Below are 20,007 nucleotides of genomic sequence, written 5' to 3' on the forward strand. Positions count from 1 at the left end.
TTCTAAAATTCATTCCACAACTTATTTTAAGACCACTGGGTTCAACTCACGTTCGGTGTTGAAAAAGGGTAATTTACGGAACACTAAAGCAGACTAAAATGACTAAACATGCAATATCCCGCATCACAGAGAGACACTCGCTGAATTGAAATATTAATCCTGAAAGGGATATTTTTTGTCCTGAAAGCCTTCACTTATAAATAAATCGCTGCACTGCATTTTCCATAGTGCAAGGATACAACAGGTCAAACAAAGGGCATTTATATAAAGCATTAAATAAACGACTTACAGATGTATTTATACAGTTGTGGAACAATTGCAAAATGTGAATTTTAAGACTGCTTCTAAATGGGTTTCTGGTGGCCAGAACTATGCAGCTTTCACTATTAAAGCAGGGTTACTTTCTGATCGGTGGATCAAAGGTGACATTTAATCCCCCAAATGCAATGGAGTGTTTAAAACAACTTGCCTTAATTAGGTGCTCTGTGAGTGAACTATTTCGCTCAATAATAAACCTTTCTGTTAAAGAGTGACTAAAAGTTAAAAAAAACCTCTTCCACAGTGTCTTTTGAGATGCTTCTAAAACTTGCAATGCATGAGGCCTCACTTTTAGACAATTGTGTAACATGAACCAAAACAATAATAATCCTTGCATTTGATATAGTGCCTTATCGAGTCTTTGAGATATCTCAAAGCGCAACACTGAATATACTGAAAAGTGAACTGTGGGCAAAATATTGCGCACAGCAGAGTCTCACAAACAGTCGTGGATTGAGTGACCAAATTATTATTTATTTATTTTGAAGGGATTATTATCCCCGGAAAAGCAATCTGCTAACAGGCAGGTTCCTACTTACCGCTAGGTAAACAGAGGCTTGTGTAGTAAGGAAACTTGCCTAACATTTCGCCCTAGCCGGGAATTAAACCCAGGTCCTCTTGCTTGCTAGGTGAGCGCTCTAACAACTAAGCTACAGGACTCCAATAAATAGCGGATACCTATGCTACAAAAAAAACTATACAAAGATTTAAAAAACGTCGTAGGCCTTCTTTATTCCTCGAATGAAGATCAGACGTCACAATGAGTTGGGATTTAACCTACCAGCCACAAACACTCTGAGCATTAAGTGTTTTGGCCAGCTGCTTTGCACTCACTCCTCTGTACACAGAGCTTTGATGTGAACCAGTCCTTTAATCCTTTGACAGAGCAGGCCGCAGAGACCTCGACGACACCAATGTGAGCAACACAAAAACTAATAGAAGGGGGAGTAGCTGTGAGTAGAAAATACTCTCCCTCCCTCTGAACTTCTCAGGTTGAGGAATCAGGCTGGGCTGGAGCTCCTACAATGGAGGCTGGATGTCTTTCAAGAAATGCAGTCAGCCCACTGAAACAATAAGAACTCCCTTCCCCCCCAAACCCCCAAGCAGTACAGACCAGACAGTGGGATTGCGATGGCTGAAGCACTCAGAGCATCTTACAGGGGCATTTGCAGGGGTCAAAGCACCCAGCATTCTGACTTGTGAGATCAACTGGGAAAAGCTTGGGAAAAATATACAAGTTTTTTCCAGGTCACACAAAAAAATCCACAACATATTGGCCTTTGCAGGGACAATAGCACAAGTAGAATAAATTCAAACCTCCCCTGGCTCCATTCACAGAGAGATTCACAAAACTTTTCTTTTTGCTAGTAGCCCGTTCATTGATTATGTTCACAAAGGTTCACTCTGGATCTGAACAGCTAGCTCAACACAACCTGGGGAAACCTTACCCTAGACCTTCTAATTTCTGTGTAGCTCAGTTTTACGCCCAGTAGACAACTTTGGGGGTGGTGGGGGGGAGAGGGAGCATAGGGAGAAGGAATGATAGAGGGAGTAAATTATTGTTCAAAACTGGACTGAGCTGACCAATAAAGCGAATATTTCAAGGCTGACTGTTGTTGAATGTAGTGGAACCAGAGAATAACACTGACCTGTGAACAAGACTGATAACATATTTGAAGAGTGCTGAGCAGAAGTACATGTAGTGTTGACGTTCTGCCACGTTTTTGGCAACCGCAAAAAAAAAGACCTTCACGAGCGGTGTGTTACATGACAGAATGAAAAAACAATTAGCCATTCGGTTTGTCTCTCGTCGAGATCAGTAAAAGATTAAACAACAATTCAGAGTGAAAAGAACGACTTTGACTTGGCTTTTTTCAGCAGGCTTCATTATCAGACAATACACTTCCTAATATGGTGATTCTCTATCCACACTAAGAGTAGCACACACAACATCTTGTCACATTAAGTGCAACACTCTCAAGTTTCACCAGGCCATAATTTGGCTATCTTTCTGTGCTGGGAAGCGTCACGTGGCTCTGATCCAAAGAGAATGACAATTATATCTTTCTAAGAAACAGGCAGGCAACAAGCACATTGAGGCCCGGGCTGAGCGAGGAACAAAAAGGTGGCCTGGCGTCTCTTTTAAGGTGCTGAACAGGGCTCTTCCCGACACACACTTTAAACAAGTAGCTTCATATCAGAGCAAACTCTACAGTAAATTGTTGTGAATTCCAACCTGCTCCCTCTCCCCCTACAACCCCCCCCCCCACCCCACCCACTCTGGTGTAAAAACTTAGTGCTTCTGGCGAGATCTTTGACAGTCATGACACAAAGGGATATAAATATGTGTCTGCTCCCCGGCTGGAGTGTGTCTCTGTTCAGCCCCGGCTGTTTGCAGACAGGAAGATTGCAGTGTGGTTCCTTGGTTACCCCAGTCGCCATCTGCACTCCCTGAATGCCGAACAGGATTAGGAAAGCTCCGATGTCTGTGAACGTGGCACCAGTTGCCTCCAAATCAGAGATGGTTGGAACTTTGACTCAGGCTCCAGTTAGGGATCAAAGGTGACCACTTGTTAATGAGGAACACACAGAAACAGCGTTTTGTTTTAATTGATCAGTTCCTCTGAGTAATTAAATTCTTATTGTAAAGTAGGACTCAGGCTGCAACAAAGTCTGTGAGTAGTGTGAGCGTTCAAAAGTATGTGTGGGGAGGGTGGGGGGTGGGGAAGAGTGATAAATGTATTACCAGCAGTTAGAGGCCATACAACAGGTGTTTATGGATTCCTATTCTCCTCCCCCCAATTCCCCCCCCCCCCCACACACATAGAATCATGAGGATATACCTGGCATCAACTCAGGGCTTCCCCACAGCAGGACCAGTTGATGGATCAACCTGCATCTTCTTGTTGTTGTTGCATCTCCCCTGCTGTGGTGTTTAGCCATCCTCATTCCTCCTTGTTCAACCCACTTGCTAGTTACACCTGCCTCTGTAGGCTTACATTATAAACGCTCGGTCCACAGTTCTATCCACGAGGTGGGCAAAGAGATTTAAACCCAAGCGCTGATAACCATGACACGCTCATTTTACGTTTGTCCCGCATCGTTTAAACCCTAGATTGTTTGCGCACATTGCTTCTGCAGAACATTACTATGAAGAGTTTGAAAGCGAGAGACTTTTCACTGTCTCCATGTAATGTTCTGTCTGTTCCAGTAAAAAAACAGATGAAAAGTTGGAAAACTGAAGTTGCTCTCAGTCGCAGGATCCTATTGTCTAACTTGGGGTGGAATGATGATTATGTTGATTACTTCACACCCAAACTGGTTCAAGTCTCAGTACTGGAAGATGTTTGAATTTGGTGATACATGTAGCTCCAGAGCCCCATCTATGTGTCAGCTGTTCATGGAGCCCTCTGCAAAACTCTGAAGGTCAAATGAAAAGCTTCTCTAATTCGCTGGTAAGAACACCACAACGCCCGTCATGTAGGGCAGAGTGTCAGAACGCACATGCTTCAATCCCGCCAGTCCTCCCCAAATCCACATCAACTCAGAGACCAAATGGATTGTGATGCATCAATTTGCAACTGTTTGCTGTCCAAGTGCTCGTTTGCTGACTATACATACGAATAGTAGAGTAAATGGTAAACCATTCCCTGGTCGCTTATCGTTGCTGTACACGTCAACTGGTAAGAATAACTGCGGTCTTCGCCCATCTCAAGTCAAAAGCAAAATATCATAGACCGGAAAGTAATAAATCATTCAACTGCAGACTGCGAAATTCTGGTTTCACTAAAGCAAAGTTAACAGTCTTGAAACTTATCCCGAAAATTTAGATTTCATTCATTCATGTTTTATACTGTGGCTGAATAGCAAGAGAAGGCGATTCTCTGCTGACAATAATAGAAGAAATATCAAAAAGTTACTCAAGAACTCTACTCTTGTGTAATATCCACCACCACACGCCTCCTTCTTGCGCACATTCCTCCTCTGTGCCAATGCTTTTGGGTGATGTGAAAGGGAGGTGAGAATGATTTAGAAATCATTCAGAAAGATGCAAATCATTTCATTCACTGCAATGTGAGTAGTTTATACCCCGACTTACTAATAGGAGACGAGTAAATGAAATAAAGAATCCCTTTCAAGATTAAGAGAATGTGTTTGATGAATGTCAACTGAATCGCAAAGACATTCTCAGGTCGTGTATATTATTACAAAGCCGAAAAACTGCGTACCATGGCTTGTTTCCCTGGTACCAGCCTGTAGTTGAACAAACAAAAAACACTGAGTAACATGGCAGGAATACAAGACAGGCCAAGATAAGGTGCTAATAGGTTGTCAAATCAAGGGATGGAGTAGAAATGCATTCACACATACTAAGTTTGAAGGGCCTTTTAAGTTTTGGATTAGGGGTGAGAGGGGTTAGTGGACTAGTTATGGCAGAGGAAAAAAAATGCTCTACATATATGCAAAATTCATCTAAAAAATATAAAACACCGTTACTAAGCCTTACGCTTTAGCCTGAGAGAAATATGAGCTGGTATCAATTCTGATTGCCTGGGCCTAATAGCACATTAAGCACAATCACATGCATGGGAGCAAAGGGCAGGGAGACAGGAATTTTTCAGCTTGGCAAAAGCCAGAGATAAACGGACAAGCTGAGCCTGAGCTGGGGGTGCAGATGTCAGGCATGTTTTTCGGTGGATTGCTCACCACTGATGTTCCTGAACAATATGAATAAGAATCCATAAGTTGCTGGCGGCTACAAACCAAGCTACAAGGCCAAGAGATTGGTGAAAGATCAATTGACAGCTCTCAAGAGAGGTCCAAACCCGAAACGTACCCGCATTCTGCTGAGACGCTCGGTTGCCATTAAACTTTTCTTTGATTTTCTGACTCCCGATATTAGAAACAGGAGTAGGCCATTCAGCCCCTCGAGCCTGTCCCGCCATTCTATTAGGTCATGGCTGATCTGTACCTCAACTCCAATGATCTCATATTGAACGAAATTAATCTTACTTTCATTAGTGAATTCCAAAAAACGTTAAGAACAGTTTTCATTTTCTTTTTGTATCTGCAAAATCCAATTACGTCACAAATGTCTAGAAGACGTGAAAAGCGCTTTATCAAATGCAAGGATTATTATTATTATTATTAAACAAAAGGAAACACGCAAACTAAGTGGAAGAACCCACTTTCGATCTCTGTGCTGGAGTATTAGGTTCATCTTCTTCGTGCTGGTTTTGACAGACAGCAGAAAAATGTCGCACTCGTAAGGTTAAGTGTACATTTAACTCTGATACAGTGCACTTATTGTGCAGCGCTGAGCCACACAATCGCTGAATCCTGCGCGCCACTCAGACTTTGATCCACACAAGGCTTTGTTGCCATTTGTGGATCAGATTCAAAAATTGTGCGAAGAATGTAAAACGTGTGTTGTATTTGTCAGAGGTCACAGCCACCTGTTTTGTGGCAAGCCGCAAATGATAATCATAGTTTGGTAACCAGAGCTGGGACACTACGTACTTAGCTACTTATAAGCAAACTACCCTCCCATAGCCCCCCACCCCAACCCTGGGCCAACACAGAGGTGGCACTTGCAATATGCAGCCTACACCTCACCCCAATGTGTTGCTACCTCCACCATGTGTAACTATATTAGACCAGGGGAAAAGAAGGGGTGGAGGCTCACATGGAACCTGTAGCCTGATTCCATGTCGTATTACTCCGTGTAACACTCTAGCTCGGTGAAATCTCCACCTCATCCCCAACTTGACTCCCTCCTGTTATCCGAGGGTCTGAACTGGCCCTCTAATGAGGTGTTTTATGATGGGGTCGCCTTGCAATGAGGGCACGATTTGTCAGGGGAGGCATCAGCCATGGTTTTAAACGCTTGGCTTCCGACAGCTGAACCTGCATATCCATTAGGGGATTCTGACTTCTGAGTTGGTTCCATCTCGGGTCAACATCCAAGCAACCGTTCCTCGGGGAACCTGGAGTTGCTGAATTCAAACAAGGCGGCTGATACCACACTAATTAGTGTTCATGCCTCACTCACTGTCTGTTCTGAGGTTGTGCTGCCCCCAAAGCTATGATTTTTCGTCTGCTCCTGTGACTGCTCATGTCCTATTTACATTGGCACTGAGATGGGTTTGGCACCAACAATAATCCAGGATGAAGTTAGCAGTGTAAACTTTGCACTCGTATCTCATAGCAGCATAGAATATACCCCTCCAAGGTAATGTCACACTGATGGGACTTCAGAGGCTCAGCGGTGTCAACAGATGGTAGATCTCCAAGCCAGTTTCTTGATCATTGTATCATGTTGTACCTTCCTCCCTTCCACCCCCCTGAATTGTTTTCCTTAACAGTTTAGGACAATTGGGTATCAGCAGAAAATATAACAGCTGTAGGACACCATACAGGAGCCAGTTCATTCGTCACAGAACAGGCAGCAGAGACTGAAACTGAGGGAAATTTCAGCCTGTGGAAGTTATATTAAAAAAATCAAAATCCACATCAATGCATGGAATTCTTAGTTTGTTTTGGATACTCTTAAGCATGGGTTTCTGCACCTGGATGACTGAGAAAAAAAGATCTATAAAGATTAAACAACTCAATAAGCACTTGCTACAGGCATCATTAGTAGTGTATAGAGTTGAGGCTTCCTAGCCAGTTTACCTCGTCACCTTTGAGAACCTCTGTCCCATCGAAATCACGGGCTTGGTTCGATTTCTGTGCCAACTCTTTCTCCATGTTTAACAGCTCCTCTCTCGATTCCTGCAGCTCCTCCGCTTTGGCTTCTTTCTTACGGGAAATGATGGAGGCCTGTGTGCAAAATATATACGGTCATCGTTGGGGCCGCACAGTAAAAAGGGCCTAGTTTACAAAACAAAATGCAGTGTTGATTTGACAGAGAGAAAAACAAAATAAAAAGCTGGTCAATAACGAACTTGGGGTGGGGATTTAAAGGCCTGTAGATTGCAGGAGAAGCGGAAGACTGAAAGACCCAAGGAGCTCCACAGTCTTCAAATATTAGGGAAGAATAGGAGATAGTTCAATGAGTCTTGCTGTTAAGATCATGCAGGTTGGATTAAGTATAAAGGATGGTATGTTTGAACCTTGGGAGGACGAGTGAAGCATGTTCAGAACAAGCAGGGAACAGCATTGAGAAACTAAAGACGTACTGTTGCGTGCATGCCTGAGAGAAGGAAACTGGGGATCAGAGGAGAAGAAGAATCCTTTGTTATATTCTCTCCAGCGTGTGAGAGGTGCTAACCCCCCACTCCATCACCTGGTCTTTGTAGAAGTGAAAAAAAATTAGGATTTCCATTGTACTCATTGAAATTTAACGATTCAGCCTCTGCTCTATGAGAGAAACAAAGGTCATATGTGCACATAAACTGTGGACTTGAAGGTTGACAATAAATGTGGTGTGAAACCACATAGACAGGATTTGGACGATGGGTGAACCACAAAGGAATTCATTATCTTACATACAATACAGATGCTTACTCTGTGCATCCACACTTGATATGGGTTCAAGTGATATAAACTTCTTTGTTTCTGAGTTGGGCCAGTGCGAAGCCAAAGTACAAGACTGCTGCTGCAGTGATCTCACACACAAATTATACAGTCGATTCATTTTATGGTTATAGTCTGTGAAGCGCTTTGAGATGTCTCAATGATGTGATAAAGTGCTGTATCAAATCCAAGGATTATTATAAAATAAATCTTTATTTGTGATAGATTGTCTATAACCTCAAGAAAGTCTCAAAACGCCTCACAACGTTTCTGCAGTGTCTCCAATGAATGGGGAGGAACAGGCCGGAGATTCCATCCACACTTTTAAGATGTTTGAGCCCAGATGGATTCACTGGCAGAAGTTCGGCACACACACAACACACTCTGTGACCAAGGAAGGATCGAATAAAGAGCAAATGAAGAGGAAGAGACAGAGCCACACAAGCACCTGGCTGAATCCAGGCTTCGGTGTTATTTCTGGTAATGCAGAGATTCACAACATTGCCACTTGGTTAAAACTGCAACGATGACGTGAGTGCAGAGCACTATAGTAGTTCATCAAGATCATGACAACTAGGTCAATACGAGGCATCTGAAAACTAAAGAACAAACACTCCCTCTAAAGGGGCACAAAGTTCTAACCTGTTCTACTCCAAATTTGGGTGCACTCATTTCCATCTTCGCATTCGAACTTCACATGATTTTATATTTTAAACAATACTGGAAAAAAAACTAAAGATCTCAGTCTCTATCTACCACGATGTGTGTTGCTGAATTTCTACAAGGTCATTTCCCGTTAGAGCCCAGCATTTTCAAATACATCAGTGGAGGAGAGGGAGGGGAATAGAAAAGCACACCAAAGACTGAAATTCTTTCCAAATTGAAAGGATTGTCTGACAAACGCACAGGATCAGCGCAAAGAGTTCTGCCCAACAATCGTTTAATTCTGAACAAATCAAGCATTGTGTATGGAAACATAAATCTCTGCAAAGTGGGCGTTAAATTGAATGAAAGATGAATTTTAAAATGTTCAATCGATTTCTGAGTTAAAAAATACAATACTGTTTAGTATTGTTTAGTAATTACAGAAATGCAAATTTAAATACAGCTCACATGGCAATTTCACTCCAAGAGTGAGTCAGTGAAAGAAGACACAGCCTAGATTCCTTCAAACACATTTTGCAGTGGAGTCAGGTCTCTCCTGGTTCAGTTAAAGCACTAGCCTTTTAGTACGTGAGCCTGTACTCGCCCTATTTGCCCTAGATTGCTTTGGCTGAGTTCGGGAAACCTGCTGTGATACCTATTCACTCCTTGGCACAATGGCTGCTCTGAACCTTCACCAGGTCACATGATAGTTGAAAGATTACCGCTTTTTTGGTACAGGGCAGAGCCCATGGTGCAACCGCGTTTATATATGTACGGTGTGCACCGAAGCCACTCGGTCTGACTTCTCTACATTAATTGAGTTCCTGCCCATGGCGTCATTTCCACTCCTCTTACCTGCTGGCGAAACAAGAAAAGCTTGTCGTCCATGGGATCTGTCCTCATCATTCTTTTCTCAATCAACTGGTTAATCTGAGCATTGATCTCCTGGATCTGAAAACAAAATGGCAACAAGTAGTTTTTTTAAAAAAGGAACACTGCAGCGCCAACAAGTTTTAAAACAAAGAGGAATCATCCAATTGACGAGCAATTGGATGAAAACAATGTTAGGATCAACTTGTTAGGGGACTCCCCCTTCAAGAGGAACCCACAACCTTCTGCTACCACTGAGCCAGGCTGACATTGATCTGTCAAATAGATATTATAGTTTCCTTGCAACATTCTCGAAGGTGCAGGTCCGCCCGATGCCTGTTGGAGCAAATGTTGTTGCTTTCGGCTGGAAAAACATCGCACCGTCACTCCACGTGACTCCAATTACCTTTGAAGTGTCCAGAGATGTTCCGATTTGATAAGGCACTACAAAAGTGCAAGCTTTATCTTTTCCCAAAGAAAGAATTTGCCATACCGAAAAACTGTGCCTGTTTCTTTGTGGCGAGTCTGTACATGCTAATTACAGCCTCAGCATTCTTGCTGTCTGGTTAAGTGCCATCCAGGTCATTGTGGAAACAATTCATTACCTTGCCTTGGTTTAATTTCATGCTATTCTCGTCTGTTTTCGGCCTTTTGCCTCAATTGGCATTTCATACTGCTACTGGGCCAAGTCCTCCCCCCACCCCCCGAACAATAACACTGGCCTCAATGGACTGATATGCTCAAAAAATGAGGCCAACCATGGAATAATCAGCTTAAAGACTGAGCAGTAAGATGTTGCAACAATAACAACTTGCATTTATATCACGCCCCTCACACAGGGTAGCGTCTCAGAGCGCTTGACAGTGGCAGAGCTGGAGGGAAGGGGGAGGTTACCGTGAGCACGATCAAAGAAGAAGGTCTTCAGCAGCAAAAGTGCATTGGATGCATCTAATTTGGCGAAAGTTTTACTTCTAGCAAACTTCTCAAGCAGGTTTGTTGCAGTGTATTCCCTGGGCATTGCCTGGTTCAGGTAATGTGGATCAATCTGCACGCAGTCTCTTTCATCTGGTTTGTGCAAGGCCATGAGGGAGCTGGCCTATTTCATGGGCTATTGTACCAATTTGATGCAGTGAGTTTTGGTTTATCTGTCAGGGTAAGTGGTAACTTTCTTACAAACGGTTCAACGACAGGACTGTAGGATGTCTGATAATAACATGTTGTACTCCAGGCACTAATTCTGCAGAAACAAATCACTGCATCCATACAAGAACCTCCACCCAAGATTCTCTCTACCATTCTTTCACCATGTATGCGGTTGAGAGAACACAAATGGTGTATTCGTATTTCTGTAAACACAAGCAAGAATAATAATCTTTGTATTTGATATATTGCCCATCGTGGGACATAACCAGACTGTGCCTTCAGCTGAATTAACGTGTGTCTCAACTTGGGTTTCATCTGATAGTCCTCTTCGACGTGAATTGTACCATCTCAGTATTTCCTCCTACTGAAGTATGCCAGTTCAACCAAGGCTACAATCTGTGTTTTGCACTGGCTCCAACTAATAACAACATGCACATAGTGCAGCTCTTCAGAAGCCTCATTGCTTTGAGTCTGTTTAGTAAGAACCAGGGAGGTGGGGGTGGTTCACCTTGTGCTGGGCAAGAACCCATACAATGGGTCAAATAGCCTCTTATTTCTAGGGGCTAATGGTGGTCCTCACCTGATTTACTGGTGAAGATTTTGCCGATTTTCGCGAGAACATGACCAGCAATACCCAAAAAAAACTACGAACACCTCAATCCATGAGCTTCAATTGTCACATTGGTACCAATGGGAAAATATCCCAATGATTACCAAACGGGAGTCTAACAAACACCTCTTCACCTGATCCCTTGTACGGCAATATTTTAATCAACTGTTTATACGTTTCCTGCGCTCCCTTGCGCGTTTGCATAAATCTTTATTCTGAATGCAGTATATACCATTGTTTTGCCACTGTACCTTGGTTTCAAGTTCGTTCAGGTCAGAATGTCCCATCGCGGGCTCCGCCACCACTTTCTGTAAGTACTGTACATTTTTCTTCTTACTCTCCAGCTCCTTAGGAAGTTTGTCCGTCACCATGTAGGTGTTGAACTTGATCTCCTCTTCCAGTCTCTTCACCAAACCTGAAAGACAATCAGTAACACCGCTGAGAACCAAATACATTTCCATCTCAAACAAGACAGAACTTTAAACAATAAACATAACCTTATATATACTAAACTTCTGCTCAGTGTTGTGAGGGGTTGCGGAGTTGAAATCTTGACCGGCTGCTCGTGGGACACTGACTATATTTAAATCTACCAGGCATGTGGAAAGAGGTTAATAATTCTCAATCAGGCTCCTAGGTAGGTCACCTCAGTGTGTGAAAGAACAAAACGGAGGTGATTGAACTCCCTCGCTCACCATGAAGCAAGTGTGCCTTCTGCTGGCTAAGCACAGAGCATCACTGACGTGAGGAGCTGCTGTATTGATAGCAAACTGGGATCTCTGTATCTGTTTGGAGGCGAGAGGGCAAACAAACAGGACAAGAAGAGGGAAGGGGAGAACAGTGATTAGCTTATAAATAGAAAGTGTTATTATGTGCGGCAGGAACTCAAGAGAAAATAATCAATTATAGACTGTGAACTTTCTATGGCGCTTTTTATTTCACGAGACTATCAGATTTTACACCTGATTCTGGCAGCAAATGTAAAAGGGAATTAGATTGTTATGTAGCAATGAAACGAATCGAGGGACACGGGAGATAGACGAATGCAAGACTTATCAACTTGGCTATGGCCAGATGGACTGCAATGGTCTTTTCTGACCATGTACATTCCCGGGCTGGGGGCTGGGAGGGAGAGTGGTGGGGTAAGATGAGGGGGTTTATAAACCAAAAAGCTAAAAGAATAAACGTGCAAGGAGTCAAACAAATGGTATGAAGAGAATTGCAGTTCATTACTTCAGCATCACACAATGGCTTACTTACTGTAAGCAATGTCGCTAAGCAATCAAGCTTGGCTCGGCTTGATGTGACAAGAAAGAAACCCAACAGTCTTAAAATAGCAGCTCAGATGGTCAAAAGGTCATATATGCACAAGTGCACAAGATGGATTAAACATTCTAATTTTGAACTGTTCCTCCCCCCCGCTCCCCATCAAAACTAACAAACACCTCTTCACCTGCTCCCTTCCTATTTCAGCATTAGCATCACATAGTAAAACACTGAGAAACATTCATTGCTCCAGCTCTGCCCCCAACCTCTCAACATCCCTCCCACAGTACCAGCAAGGCATTCAGTTTCGCCTACCAGGTAACCTCCCACATCTCGATAGCCAGCTTTGTGCCCTGAACCCATCTACACCCACACAATATGTAATAATAATCCTTGCATTTGATGTAGTGCCTTATCATGTCTTCGAGACATCTCAAAGGGCTTCACGGAATATACTGTAAAGTGAATTGACTGTGTATTTTGTGGCTAAAATAAATAGGTTGACTCTACCCAATCTCATGTCACAAGTATTTTTAAGAGCTGGTGCTCGGCACTTCAGTGGAACCAAGATCAGAGATAAAAAGCATAGCTTGCCACTATTCCCTCCACCTCTCAATTCCTCTTCCAGAACAGCATACTTCACTGTCCAAAACAAAACAGTACATAGTTATACAAAAAAGGGAGGGATTTTCTCAGATAAAGTTAACCAGATGAGTTTTTTTTATGTCCTCGGCTCCATTCTGGGAACAATTAACTTTCCATTACACTTTGAGATTCTGTTAATTATACTGTCAAGATGTTTTGCCACCGGGCAGAAATGTTAGGAGAGAATAACACTGAACAGTACTTGGGAGAGACAGTGAGCCAGGAATCTGGCACTTAGTAAACTGATTTTTTAATGTTCAGTAGAATCTTTCTGGCAAAACATATTTCAACCAGTAAATTTACCCATCGTTACAGTTCAGCTTCTGTCCTTATTCACTCTAATGTCCTGTTGAAATGATATGTAAGCTTGTCGGGCATTCTTGCAGAATATGACACATAGGCTGCGAAGGTACATGACCCTAGGATATCAGTGGAGAGCAGTATCAGTGGATACCTAGGATATCAGTGGGATCATGCATGTATGGGATATGCATATTTGGGACCTGGCTGTTTGCAAAATGGCTGCCACGTCTGCCAATAAATGTCACATTTCACAGCAATTCCCTGTAAATTGGTTTGAGTTATATTAAATGCAAGGATTACCGTATTATTAAAACTGGATTGTAATTCATTTTTTAGATTACTGAAACGTAACCAGGAGCTGGCTGGTGTGATTTACAGAGCAACACATCTGGAGAACACGATCTTAAAAGTTATTTACGACTTCCAACTACAACAGTGTGGCTAAGTTTCAATCACACTCCCATTCTTATGGGTTTTACTTGCTTCCTATGGTATTTGTATCTTATCCATCCAATCTCAAACAACCAGCTCATACAAGAGAACAGAACTTAGAGGAATCACATCCATAGCAATAGTGATGTGATGGAGCAAGACGAGAAACATTAATAATAATAATAGCATTTGATATAACAACAACAACTTGGATTTATATAGAGTCCTCCACGCTGGACGGCGTCTCAGAGCACTTCACAGTAACGGATCCCGAGACCGAGCCAGGGGGATGGGGAGGAAGGTGACCATAGTGGCTGAAGGCACGGCTGCCGAGGGTGGAGCGGAGTACCCAGGGGACGAGGAGGCCAGACCCGGAGGAACGAAGGCAACGAGTACTGTTTTGAGGAGAGAGGAGGTCAGAGAGGTAGGGGGGTGCAGAGGAGTGCAGGGACTTGAATACAAGGGTATTTAATAAATAAATTCAGTCCAGTCTACTACGACTCATGCTGGAGAAGCCTCTGTACACGGCAGCTCTTTATCTCTCTAATCACATTCCCCCACCTCTACATAGGTCTCTGCCCTTGATCTGGGCTACCCTTGAGGACATGGGATAAAAGTAAAGTACCTCATCGACCTTGCCATTCTGTTCACTAATACACCAGTATCAATAAATCTATCCGCCCCTCTGGATTAGTCAAGCATTCATGAGATATATAGAGCATTTGTATACATCCCAGTAAATATTTCGTTGTCATGGAAAATTCCAATATCTTGGTTGCCGATTCTTTTACACAAACCCTGAAGAATAATATTGTGAAACAAACCAAAATGGCCACAGGCTGGAACAATGCCTTGCCCTTTAATTAGATGCCAGAATTCATGATTTTGCATCTTCTATACTATAAATGAACAGCATGAATACACCTTGCTGCCATTGCCGGCTCTACTGAACATGTTGACCTTACAAACGGCTGGACAAACTTTAGATGTCACTGCCTTCAGCAAGACAAAAAAACAAATGAGGGTAAAATGGTTTCAAGAATGTGGCGCAAAACAGTTTTATTGCTTTAGAAAGGCAAACAGATAAATTATAGTTATAATCGTGATACTCAAGACCTTTCTACAGTTGGCATGGACACAAGCTACTCCAGGGTTATTAACAGAGTCCTGTTTAGACTGGGGTGCGCACAAACACAGCAGAAATTAAATCATCCACATTACACAGCGTTCTCTGGCAGCCCACAACTGTGGAAACCATCAGGCCCAGCATACCTGCGTTTGCTACTTGGGGCCAGGAACAAGAAGGCACAAGGGTTCGCTCGTAAAACACGAGGCGGCAGAGGAACACACACACAGGTAGCTGCCCGCAAATAGCTCAAAGTGTTGGAAAATAGTTTAATGATCGGCATTTTTAAACCATTTTGGGTATGCATCTCAGAATCGCACTTTTTCACCATTCACCATTCTGGCACAATTGCTGCCCCCACCACATACACAAATCTCTGCTATCTCCGACTTCGAAGCTTTGCACAACACTCACTCTCAGGTTTGGCGTCTGCTGAAGCCTGCCGAAGGTCCTTCAGCTGCTGCTGAGCTCTCTGTAGCCTTTGCTCCGCATGGAATAACTATGGAGAAACAGGAAACACAAGGAATCACTGCTGAAACGCTCCTCACTGTTTCAACCACTAAAGACCAGGCCACCTTGCTGCCATTGCCGGCTCAACGCTGTGCCGAGCGCAGGGTCTCTCACGGGACTTGGCTTGGTAACAAGAGTGAGTTGGTGTATGCCAAGGTAGGAAGTTGGGTTGTAGTCAAAGAATGAAAAGAATCTCAAGAGAGACAAGATAAAGAAGGCTACAACCTAATCTGATCTCATCTTCCCACAACGACCACCCATTCAGCGCTCCCTTTGCAGCATCTGTCTGTTTCTTAAACAAGTCCCAGTATCCTGCCATCTTCCTACCTTCCTTTGTGGAAAAAAAACCTAGCCTCCCTGCTCTCCACCCCTCCTGATCCCAAACCCCAGCTTGAGTCCAAATTCTGACTGTCCAGCCCCTTGGGACATTCTCCAATGTGAAAGGCACTATACAAATGTAATTTGTCGTTGTTTGCTGTGGTTGTCAAAAAAACATCCTTCCCTGTTCCTGCCCTAAACTTTCTCTTTAGGGCAGGCATAGGGAAGTACGCTATAATGGAAGTCGCAGCTACAAACCTGTGCCTACTTGTCCTGTATCTTGGGATATCTAAAAGTCAATCACTGCCTGGACTTTCAACCGAAGAATGGAATATGGAAAAACAGCAGCTGTCTGTGTAGCTGACTTTAGTAAAACTCTGCACTTGAGTGGTGAATATTGGCAATAAAATGTATACTCTTCCATACAAAACCATCCACCCACATAAACTGCCCCCATACAGGGTGCAGAGGATGAAACTGGCAATACAGTACCTGATTCTTCTGCTCCTGCTTTTGCTGTGCTAAAGATTCTTCTCTCTCCTTCTCCACACGGAGCTGTCTTGCCATCTCCAGCATTCGCTGGTGATTTGATACCGTGTCGACCTAGTGCAAACATGTTATACCAGCTATTTACAATCAGAGCGTCTCAAGGAAATCTCCCCAAGCTCGTATTTCACACAAGTCAAAGAACACTTCCTTTTCCCATCAATGATTATCTGCAGATGACACCATGGAATTCATACCAGATACATCCAACATACACACATGTGGTGTGAGTAACTCCTTGTAGGTGTTGGCATCTCTCCTAGCACGTCTCCTTTTACTCAAATGTGTTACTTAATCCCTTTCTTAAGCAAACCACATGCCTCCCCTAAACTATATGCATTACGACTAGGCGTTTGGAGACTGGAAACTTGTCTGTATAACACAAGTGGAGTTCTGTAGCGCAGTGCTTAGAGCACTCACTTTGCAAGCGAGAGACCTGGGTTTGATTCCCGGCAGGGCAAACCTTGGGCAAGTTTCCTTACTCCACACGCCTGATAATAATCCCTCAAGAAAATAAACAATAATAAATTGGTCACTTCAATCACGACTGTTTGTGGGACACTGCTGTGTGCAATTGGTTGCCCCATTTCGCGCATAAATATACAGTTAATTCACTTTACAGTCTATTCTGTGAAGCGCATTGAGACGTCTAGAAGACGTGAAAAGCACTATATCAAATGCAAGGATTATTATTATTATAAATGGATTGTACCCTTTTCTTCAGACGCTCCACCCGCTTAATGAGCTGATCCTTCTCTTCCTCCATTGCATTGATGTCCTGCAAACAAGAGACCAAAACATTTTGCAGATCATCGCATATTGTGCATGTGCAATCTTCGCACAAAGGCTTCTGTAGCTGAAGCCAACTTTACAGTACAGACAGATTTGTGGAAAGTGCACTTCTGTAAGCAAGTTAGATGGAATCTACAACTTTATCCTGCTCCACTAATGTAGGTGTAATAAAGCCACCAAATGAATTGCAAGTCTTTGTGTCTTTGGGATTTCCCTTGTCTCTTCCCCCCCAAACCCACACACTCACCCATGCACACACAAAAGCAGACACACTCTTACCCGTCTGATTTCAGCTGTGGAAAACCCAGAGTTCTTCAGCTGCTCACACTCCTTGTGTAGGTTTTTGAACCCTTCAACCAGCTCTTCGTACTACAAACAGAGATTGGAATCAGGCTCAGCTCAGTGCTTGGCAGATTTGGGTTTGAGTTAAATCTCCCACAAACCAGATTTCAGACCCATTGGAAAAAAAGCTATTACTAAGCTCTAATAACAACAAGGGCTATATGACAACTAGTTATATCAAAATACTCAAAACTATCACCAGAGGAAACTATTCTTAACTAGACACATACACTGAAAGCGATCGTCCACAGTACATGATAGAATAAAAGTGAACAGAGTGAAGTGTGTAATAAAAGTGTTGCTACTGAACCTGTTGATAAGTATCTGCTACCACATCATCCTGCAGAAACTCAGTGGGGACCTCAAGCTTGACCAGGAAGCGGGCCAGGTATGCTCTCTTCTTCAGCTCAACAGTCCGCTGCAGCAGCCAGTGGAGAATAGGGTGGATTACTGGTTTACTTCCCGTGACCAGGCCCTGTCGAAACACACTCCTAGGGAGGATGGGGGGGGAGGAAGGGGAGAGTAAGGGGAGAATAAGAGAGGAGAGAATGCACGTGTGAAAAAAACTGCAGAGCATGGCATCGGAAAGAAAAAATATTCTAAAAAAAAGGAATAAACTGGAAAGTTACACGGAAAGCGGGGCTGAGGGACTGATGTGTTACATACATGTCCGATGCATTCCCGGGCGGTTTGTACTTCAGGATTCCAAGGAGGCTAAACATTCTTTTTGCCGTCTGATCTGGTGCCTCCTCACGGATGTCTATATTGTGCTGTGGAAAAAGAGAAGACGCCACTCAGCTTCCATGGGACAACGACATTTAGGAGTGAAATCAGGAAGTGTGTTTTCACGCAAAGTGTAGTAGAAATCTGGAACTCTCTCCCTCCCCCAAAAGACTGTGGATGCTGGATCCACTCAAATTTTTAAGACTGAGGTGGATAGATGTTTGTTAGGTCAAGGTATCAAGGGATATGGGGCAAAGGTGGGTAAATGGAGTTGAGGTACAGATCAGCCATGATGTAATAGAATAGCGCTTTGAAGCGCTCTGAGATGCCGTCTGGCTTGGAGGGTGCTATATATAAATCCAAGTTGTTGTTGTTGCTAGAATGGTGGAACAGGCTTGAGGGGCTGAATGGCCTACTCCTGTTCCTATGTTTTTATGTAACAAGCAGAAGTTGTTACCTGAGAGACTTGGTTCGGATGAAGCCCAGATTTTTTAACAACCCAGACAGCTTTTGGTGACTAACACTCACTACAATTTAGCATCAATAAACTGTTAAGATCCCATGACCTTAGCACTTATCTTATGATAGCGCAGGCCATCGCATACCTTTGGGTCAATCTCGGCCAGGACCTCATTGAGCACTTGCAGCAACTGTAGTGGCTCCAAAGAGTCAAAGGTGATGAGGTTGAAACTCTTCTTAAAGGGTTCCTTATTGAGTTGCTCAACAATGAACTTGATCTGGTCACTCATTTTGTTCTGAAAACAGAGTTTCAAAAAAGGCTTTTTAATACTAATTCACGTAAAAAAAGAATCATCTCAAAGTGATATAAGACTGATTTGGATGAAGCACAACACTCCAGATTAACAACCCAGCCAGATTTTGGTAACACTCACAAAAATTTAGCAAAAATAATAATAATAATTTGGTCACTCAATCCATGACTGTTTGTGGGACACTGCTGTGCGCAATTGGCTGCCGCGTTTCGTCCACAATCAATTTGCTTCACAGTATATTTTGTGAAGCGCTTTGAGACGTCTCAACGACGTCTATACCGAGGTGCTATATCGAGTGCAAGGATTATTATAATATTAAACACAAACTGGAAATGGCGAAACATTTTCTCAGCCCGACAATCAACATTAGGAATTACGATGGGAGAGAGAGAGAAAGAGAGCGAGAGGCAAGACAATTTAAAGCAAATAAAAATGAATTGCCTAACGGGCAAATCAAGACCCGAGTTGCGCGCCATCGGCTGCCGCCCCAGATCGCTTCACGGTATATTCCATCCCCCAGTGCCTTCGCCTTACTTCCTCCCTTTCCTCCTTCAAAGGCTGGTCTCAAGACCTTTCTCTTCGACCGTGCCTTCAGCTCCCCTCTCGACTCTCTATCCCCTCCTCGCTCCCTCCCTTCCCTCCCCCTGACCATTTCCCCCCTCCTCACTCCCTCCCCACCCCTTGACCATTTCCCCCCCTCCTCGCTCCCTCCCTTCCCTCCCCTCTCCGACCATTCCCCCCCTCCTCGCTCCCTTCCCTCCCCTCCCCTGACCATTCCCCCCCTCCTCGCTCCCCCCCCTCCTCGCTCCCTTCCCTCCCCTCCCCCTGACCATTCCCCCCCTCCTCGCTCCCTCCCTTCCCGACCATTCCCCCCTCCTCGCTCCCTCCCTTCCCTCCCCTCCCCCTGACCATTCCCCCCTCCTCGCTCCCTCCCTTCCCTCCCCTCCCCTTGACCATTCCCCCCCTCCGCGCTCCCTCCCTCCCTCCCTCCTTTCCCCTCCCCCTGACCATTTCCCCCCCCCCCCCAATGCTCGGGTCCCGACCCAACTGTGAAAGGGGCCGCGAGGGGGGGACGGGGTGGGGGGGGGGGGGGGAGGGAGGGAGGGAGGGGGAGGGTTATGCTTATC

General features: G+C 44.0%; 1 protein-coding gene across 3 annotated transcripts in view; it reads right to left on the minus strand.

Annotated features, from left to right (window-relative positions):
- ift81 (intraflagellar transport 81 homolog) overlaps nucleotides 1–20,007 on the minus strand; it is a 38,723-nt gene that overhangs the window by 17,883 nt on the left and 833 nt on the right. For all 3 annotated transcript variants that reach the window (XM_042337747.1, XM_042337748.1, XM_007902238.2), the window contains exons 2-11: nucleotides 18,713–18,862; nucleotides 18,051–18,154; nucleotides 17,695–17,875; nucleotides 17,322–17,411; nucleotides 16,963–17,028; nucleotides 16,197–16,307; nucleotides 15,291–15,375; nucleotides 11,356–11,519; nucleotides 9,337–9,432; nucleotides 6,994–7,140 (exon numbers count right to left, since the gene is read on the minus strand). In XM_042337747.1, the coding sequence (XP_042193681.1) occupies nucleotides 6,994–7,140; nucleotides 9,337–9,432; nucleotides 11,356–11,519; nucleotides 15,291–15,375; nucleotides 16,197–16,307; nucleotides 16,963–17,028; nucleotides 17,322–17,411; nucleotides 17,695–17,875; nucleotides 18,051–18,154; nucleotides 18,713–18,856 (1,188 nt within the window). In that variant the 5' untranslated portion in view covers nucleotides 18,857–18,862. The remainder of the gene's footprint in view (nucleotides 1–6,993; nucleotides 7,141–9,336; nucleotides 9,433–11,355; nucleotides 11,520–15,290; nucleotides 15,376–16,196; nucleotides 16,308–16,962; nucleotides 17,029–17,321; nucleotides 17,412–17,694; nucleotides 17,876–18,050; nucleotides 18,155–18,712; nucleotides 18,863–20,007) is intronic.

The sequence above is a fragment of the Callorhinchus milii genome, unplaced genomic scaffold (assembly GCF_018977255.1).
Source record: "Callorhinchus milii isolate IMCB2004 unplaced genomic scaffold, IMCB_Cmil_1.0 Scaffold8, whole genome shotgun sequence".
In the NCBI taxonomy this organism is placed as follows: Eukaryota; Metazoa; Chordata; class Chondrichthyes; order Chimaeriformes; family Callorhinchidae; genus Callorhinchus; species Callorhinchus milii.